Source organism: Mandrillus leucophaeus, unplaced genomic scaffold, assembly GCF_000951045.1.
Source record: "Mandrillus leucophaeus isolate KB7577 unplaced genomic scaffold, Mleu.le_1.0 Scaffold618, whole genome shotgun sequence".
NCBI classification, from domain to species: domain Eukaryota; kingdom Metazoa; phylum Chordata; class Mammalia; order Primates; family Cercopithecidae; genus Mandrillus; species Mandrillus leucophaeus.
In genome coordinates, this window is record NW_012106675.1 from 995814 (window position 1) to 1003788 (window position 7975).

The 7975-nt window shown below is 36.1% G+C and overlaps 1 protein-coding gene across 1 annotated transcript in view; it reads left to right on the forward strand.

Moving 5' to 3' along the window:
• The window catches only part of LOC105553924 (glutamate decarboxylase 2-like), a 57979-nt gene that overhangs the window by 2191 nt on the left and 47813 nt on the right, over positions 1 to 7975 (forward strand). The window contains 1 exon segment of the mRNA XM_012000111.1: positions 2292 to 2381. Coding sequence (XP_011855501.1) covers positions 2292 to 2381 — 90 coding nt within the window.

Below are 7975 nucleotides of genomic sequence, written 5' to 3' on the forward strand. Positions count from 1 at the left end.
TCTATAGGGTGAATGTGTAATATGAAACTTTATTTTTAAATATACTTCATGATGTGTAAATCATCTCATGTTACTGTAATCTGTACATTTTAACTATGCACAATTTCTTAATATATCGGATTTGTATTCTTTATTTAAAAACTATAATAAAATTTTTCTTTTACCATGAATAAACATCTCAAAGTGCTTAAACATTCAATTTTTAAAAATTGAACCAAGTTAATCTTTCTATAGTCTTAACAAATGCAATATTTGGAAAGGAAAATAGTTCATTTAACTTAAGAAAAAACTCATTAAACCTGGAAACAATACTACAAGCTTATGAAAATCAAAAGTACAAAATGTAGTCATATATCACTTTACAGCTACCTTATATTTTCTACATATAGCTATGGGTAATTACCTTGATTTCAGGAACCATAGTTTGTACTTCCTTTCCCCCACTACAGTTCCCAGCACACTAAAAGACACTTAAGAATGACGTGTTTGTTTGAGCGGAGGTTTGGCTCAATATTTTTATTAAAGATAATTTTAGGACAATATTTTAAACTATTAATTTGCAACGGCCCTTGGATTTAATCTGATCCACCTATAAATCCGAAATCTACCATATATTGCTATTTGTGTTAACAATAGTAATGCCTACATCCTAACTGTATGTTATGAGGATTGAATAATACATATGAAATGGTTAGAAAATTGCCACTACACCCAGCTACTTTTTGTATGATTTGTAGAGACAAGGGTCTCACTATCTTGCCCAGGCTGGTCTCAAACTCCTGAGATCAAGAGATCTGCCCTCCTCGGCCCCGTGCCCTGTGGAAAAACTGAGGTTTGTTTTAACTGTTTAGTTATCACCAAGATTTTAATGATGCATTGTCCATGGTAGTAATTAGTATTTTGTAGACATGAAATGCAAATAAAAATAGCCTACTTAGCTTACTGCTATGTTTAGTTTTTATTTTTGCTTAATAATGGCTCTTTAGTTAAACCTGTATAGAGCAATACTGTATTTCCAGACAACATGATTTGTTTTATATGTTGCATAAATTATTACACAAAATAAATTTGTAAATTATATTCCAAAATGCTGGGATTACAGGTGTAAGCCAGGAATCCCAGGGAAGATTACTTTAAACCAAGTTGGATATTGTGTGAGTCCATTTGTCTTGCTATAAAGGAATACCTACATCTGATAATTACTTATAAAGAAAAGAGTTTTATTTGGCTCACATTTCTGCAGGCTGTACAAGAAACATGCCAGCATCTGCTTCCGGTGAGGGCTTCAGGGAGCTTTTACTCATGGCAGAAGGCCAAGGGAAGCCAGTGTGCCACATGGTGAGAGAATGAGCAAGAGAAAAAGGAGGACAGGTGTGAACCTTTTTAAAAGTCAGATCTCCCAGTAACTAATAGAACCGGAACTCACTCATTACAGCAGAGATGTCACCAAGCCATTCATGAGGCCTTTGCCCCCAAGACACAAACACCTCCCATTAGGCCCTATCTCCATCATTGGGGATCACGTTTCAACATGAAATCTGGGGGGGACAAATACCCAAATTATATCAAATGTAGATTGTTCAATTTGACAACTAATAAAGATTACTTACTAATATAAATCTTCAAAAATAATTGTAAAGGATCTAATATTATGCCCCCAAAAACATATAAACACCTTTTCACTGAAAATTATTTAATGTTTTAGATGGCTTCTCCCCGCTTGGCCTAACTGGTCCATGGAAGTAGTTGTACACACTCCCGTCCTTGACCTTCCTTCCTTAGACACAGGACCTTTCTCACCCTTGAGCATACTGAGATCTGTTTCAGTTTGCTCCTTTTCCAAATCTTTTTGTCTGGCAATGCTTAAGTTTAGATCTTACCTTAAAAATCACTTCCTCCAAGAAGGCTTCTCTGGAGATTTCCTCAGCCCACTACCCTGGCTACTTTCACTACCCTAGGAATGGACTTACCACACCCACTGTTTTTCTGTGTAGCACTTTTTTACAGTTATAATCAAACATGTTTGTGTCATTATCTGTTTAATGTCTTCCTTTGTGACCAACCTGTAAAACCCACATGATAGCAATTATGCCTATCTGGTTTACCACCATATCTCCAATACTTAGGAAGGTCTCTGTATAGGTTAGTTCCTCAATAATGTTTACTGAATAACATAATTTAAGTGTGCTTGATACGTGAGTACCTGGTAAGTGAAAAACTGTTATCAAATTTCAGTGTTTTTTAGCTCTAGGTTTTATTTTGGCCTATTGCAATTTTGTTTTTGTCTCCAGGACATCCTCACTATTTTAAACAGCTGTCCGTGGGCTAGATACGATTGGACTTGCAGGGGAATGGTTGACAGTCACTGCAAATACCAACCTGTGAGTATCCCTCTGTACCTAAGAAATGTGAGATTATTAGACACATGTAAGCAAGAGTGAAGATGTAGGTAGTGGAAGTTCCATTTTTCTGGATATGATGCTTGCTGTGTCAAAAACAAACAGTTGAAAATTGGGAGAAATGCAAAGAATCTGCTATGTGTTTCCTGTGTGACGTGTGTAAAGTTTACCTGGTTGTCTGGAAATTCTCTGGCAATGTTCAGGGCCTGAATTTACTTGATTAGCCTCAGATGTTAGGGTGTGAACTGGGAGTTAAGTTCTAGGAGTGGAATCATTGCAACCCTACTCAAAACAGCCCACAGCACATAGTTGTTTAAAATATACACACAAATAGGCCAGGCACGGTGGCTCACACCTGTAATCCCAGCACTTTGAGAGGCCAAGGCAGGTGGATCACTTGAGGTCAGGAGCTCGAGACCAGCCTGGCCAACATGGTGAAACCCCATCTCTGTTAAAAATACAAAAATTAGTTGGATGTGGTGATGCATGCCTCTAGTCTCAGTTACTCAGGAGGCTGAGGCACAAGAATCGCTTGAACCTGGGAGACAGAGGTTGCAGTGACCCGAGATTGCCCCACTGCACTCCAGCCTAGGAGACAGAGGGAGGCTCAGTCTCAAAATAAAAAAATAAAAAATAAAAATAAATAAATAAAATATATATATATGAAAAGTTTTCTGAATATAAATTAGAACCTCAATCATATTGAGTAAACTTTTAAAGAAAAGTTAGATTCAACTTTGACATGATTATTTTAAAATATTGACCTTTGCCATGGCAAAACTCATGGCCATAAGACAATTAGATATACTGCTGATGTGTTTTGAAGTTAATTTTAAGGCAATATTTTTCAATGTAAAAAAGGATAGAGAGATGATTGGATACTAAATTGAAAGGAATAGTCTGTGTCAGATGTTAATATAATTTAGCAATCAAAAGAGATAGCTGGTAGAACTTCAAACTTTAAAACCAAGAATTAAATATTTATGAGTCTGCTCTGTTATGTGGGAAAACTGAGATTTGTTTTAACTGTTTAGTTATCACTGAGATTTTAATGATGCATAGTTCATGGTAGTAATTAGTATTTTGTAGAAATGAAATGCAAATAAAAATAGCATAGTTAGCTTACTGCTATTTTTAATTTTTTTCTTTTTTTGCTTTGTAATGGCTCTTTAGTTAAGCCTGAATAGAGCAATACTGTCTTTCCAGACAATATGATATATTTTATATGTTATACATTATACAATACACATTTATAAACTATATTCCATAGTTTGGAATCCCATTGTTATGATACTTAACCATTCCCTATGTGAAGAAAATACATACTATTGAACTTAAATAGAGGAATACTGGAAAGCATAGGTGGTAGATGCAAAGAGAAATAATTTAAGAGATAGATGCTTTTTTATTTTCAAAAAGTTTCCTCATTCTTAATGACTGGATGTCTCTTATCAGAATCTTAAGATGGTGCAAAAGCATGTTAGATGGAATTAGAGAAAATCAAATTGGATTCCTAATTCTACCACTCCACAATGCTGTGAAGATTAGTGAGTCTCTGTTTCCTGAAAATAATAATACATACTCCGTAGAGGTGAAATAGGATCACAAAGGTCACGTGTGGAAGCTGAAATTGACACAGTACATTCTGGCAGAATTGAGCCCTACTGAAATAGAGGTTCAGAAGACTTGCTTCTTACTTTGTTCCTTTTAGAACTAAAATCTTAATTCTAATAGTCAGTGTCTTAGTCTGTGTCTCTGAGCAGAGCTGGAGGCAAGAGCTTCTGTCTTACTTTATTTTTAGGGTATGCTGTATGAAAGGGCAAGGTTGAGAAGAAATGAAGTGGGTCAGGAAGGGAAAGGACAGAAGAGCGGTATGAGGAATCATTAGAGACCTGACTGGCAGCCAGGTCTAAGCACGAATATAAGCACAGTGAGTGCTTGATCCCCCGGGGTTTGTGCTTCTCAGGACAGTTCATCTGCGGGGAGGAAGGGGAAAGAATTTACTCTCCACCAGGTCTCCTAGGGCCAAAGGATTGTACCACAGGATATATTGACTCCCCGCTACCTGATGGATGGGCATTCTTGGTTTCAGGCTGAAAAGGAAACTTCTGGGCAGGAGGCCAGTGACTGTTGTCAGGAGAGGAGGTGACTCGCTGTTAGGTCGGGACTGTGTGTGAGTGTGGCTGGGCCTGAATACTGTCCAAAGGCCTTAGAGGCAGAGCAAGCTGAGAGCGTCCAAAGCAGCACATAAATGATTCCTGATGTCAATATCTATGTTTAAGGACACTTAAAGGAGCCTTGAAAAATTTTTGATGACAAATAAAAGGATTTCTTGAGACTAATGAAAGCCACCTTTAGATTTCAGAACCCACTGTAAATATTTCATGGTTCATCGTACAGAGTGTGCACAAAGCAAAGCTTATAGCCTTGAATTCCAGCTTTTGCTTTCTGAAGAGCTGACTCCAATTGCACAGTGTGACACAGAGGGAGAGTTCCCATCATGGTCATCTCTCAATCCTTTTCCCTGGGTCCCACATTATTCTTGTCATGTGCTATCTTCTTGCTTTACAGCTGTTATTATTGAAAACATAATAACTCTTAGTTGTTTTTTGGTGTGTTTCCTCAAAGTACAATCCTTACACAAAGGATGTTTATCAATCAATTTCTAGAAAAGGCCTTTTCTACCCTTTCCATGTTCTGCAGAACATTGTCTGCAACTCCAGATCTATGTCTTTTTAACTTGTCTATTAAGGAATATATAGGTTTTTTTTTTTTTAATAACTGGACATTTTCTGATCCTAAACTATGTTGTATGTTCTGAAGGGATGGGAGTTGCTTTCAAGATTCCTGCAGGTGGGAAAGAAATGTTCAGATATTGCACAAAACAATGGCAGTCATGACGCTTTCTCTGTAGAACTAATATACTCAATCTGGAATAAGCAATTTAGAATATATAAAATGTAACCATTTCTTGCATAGTCTAATATAGAATTAAAAAGCATATGATCTTGTTAACACATGACTTTACTTTGCCTGTTCTGTGTAATATAAGTCACGGTGGAATTTATCGATATGTATTATAGATTTACATATGAAATAGCCCCAGTTTTTACTGTCATGGAGACAATTCTTCTCAAAATGTATGAAATTATTGGCTGGGGAGAAACAGAAGCAGATGGAATATTTTCACCTGGTAAGAAAAAGCAACTTTCTGTAAGCTAAATAAAATACCTATCGGGAGACACTCAAAATGTATTCCAACTAATATTGTTATTTTTGACAGACAGACATTCGTAAGCCATTGCGCTATCATTGCAAATAAAATTTCCAGAAATCTAAAAGTGGAAATTTCATTGTTTGACCTTTCACCAATTTCAGGGAAGGATAATTTTAAAATAACAGTGATTTAGCACTCATTAGTTTCAGAAACTGCCAAATTGTTATATTTCAATAAACATTTCTCAGGATTGAAATTAGCTTAATAGTCATTATTTCTCTTCCATAGGTGGCGGGATATCAAACCTCTGTGGTATTTTAGTAGCTCACTATAAACAATATCCAGAGATAAAAACAAAGGCATGACTGCACTTCCATGCATTGTATTATTTGTTTCTGAGCAAGTAAGTATCAAGTGTAGGTTTTTTCCAACTTTTAAGAATCATCAAAGATAACCTGATAAAGATGAAGAATATTAGCATTATGCTTATATCAAGTATATTCAGATAATCTCTGAGTCTGGATCTACGTAATGATAATGAAAAACAAAAAAAACAAAAAAAAAAAACTTCCCAGTAAATATAGGCTCTGTAGGTAAGCAATACAAATAATTCAGGATTAAAATTTAATTTCAGCATGACAAACAGAAAACAAATGTGATTATAAATATAAAACATTCAGCTAACTTTACCAAAATAATTAAGTAGTAAAAATTTCAAAGATTTAATAGTTCTTTTTCACATTGAATAAAAACAACAATAATATAATTACTGTTTCATCTTTCCAGTTAGGACTAAAGGAATCAGTTAAAAGAAAACTATATTTTTATAGACTAGATCCTCACCCAAACTCTTCTGATATTGACAATATCTCCACTGATACCTCCTTTACATTTAGTACTCCACTCTTGTGCATAGCATCAAAACTTTTTATACCTGTAATAAATCTGATTGCTTTCTTCTTATCTACCATGGCAACATTTACAATCTTAAAATGTAGTAGCAGTCCCAGTTTGAGAGTTCTACCTAAAAGTGCCTAGAAAAAGAGTTTTTATTGAAATATTTCTGTTTTCGCAGTGCACTCCCTTTGCCAAACTCAAATTAGCATTACACATCTATATACTAAGTCCTCACTTAACCTCATAGGTTCTTGGAAACTGTAACTTTAAGAGAAACAACATACAACAGATCCTTGAATTACATCAGTTGCTTTATTATAATGCCAAAGTGAAAAAAATACTGGTCTGGTTATACATCTTTTTGCTTAAAGTCAGTTTCCAAGAACCTATGGCTATGTTAAGGACTTACTATATGTTATCAAGTTGGAAATTACTACTTTATATTCAATGCAATGTCTTACAGAACTTCACAGAACTTAACATGCTTGTTTACAAATGCAATTTTCATCATTTGAAATACAATTTTAAAATATATATAATCAGGAAATAAGCTGAAATTCCATAATATTGATCTTTAGGAAATCAGTTTGTTATTTAACCTGTGTATTCTTTATTGAAATAGAAACATGGTTAAGGTTTATCTGGTCTTTTCCTGGCAACTAAAAATAATCCAGGCCAAATTTATCTTTGGAGCTGCTATTACCTCTGTTTTGCTAGTATTATTTACAAAAGACAGGATGATACAAGCACAAATAAACTAGCAGGCAAGAGATAAAAATGGGTGTAAAAGTCAGAATTAAGAATTACAGGCACTGGAAGACTCAATGCATTCACAGGACCTCATGCCTTTTAAAACAAAACCAACCAAACAAACAAAAATCACAAATGGGCCGGGCGCGGTGGCTCAAGCCTGTAATCCTAGCACTTTGGGAGGCCGCGGCTGGCAGATTGCTTGAGCTCAGGAGTTCCAGACCAGTTTGGACAAGGCGGTGAAACCCCATTCCTACTAAAATGCAAAGAATTAGCAAGTCGTGGCGACGTGCTCATATAGTCCCTGCTACTCTACTCGAGAGGCTGAGGCGGGAGAATTGGTGGAACCTGGGAGGCGGAGGTTGCATTGAGCCTAGATCGTGCCACTGCACTCCAGCCTGGGCGACAGAGCTAGACTCTGTCTCAAAAAAATCTCAAATGCAGGAGTTAGAGCGGTCCAGAGCAGAAAAGGATATTCCTGGAGGATACTGTCACTAACTTTATAAATGATGTGGCTTCATGTGTATGCAGAGAACTGAAATAATCAAGCTTCCACCGAAGCATGTGAAGAGTTTTATTCTGTGACAGTGCCTTCTGGAAAGAGGTGCTACAACATTCTAGATCCCAACAAATGTCATGATGGGGTCCTGGAAATATGCCTTGATACCTGTGTGCATGTAAATTCACAGACCCATTCAAAGCCATGCATATG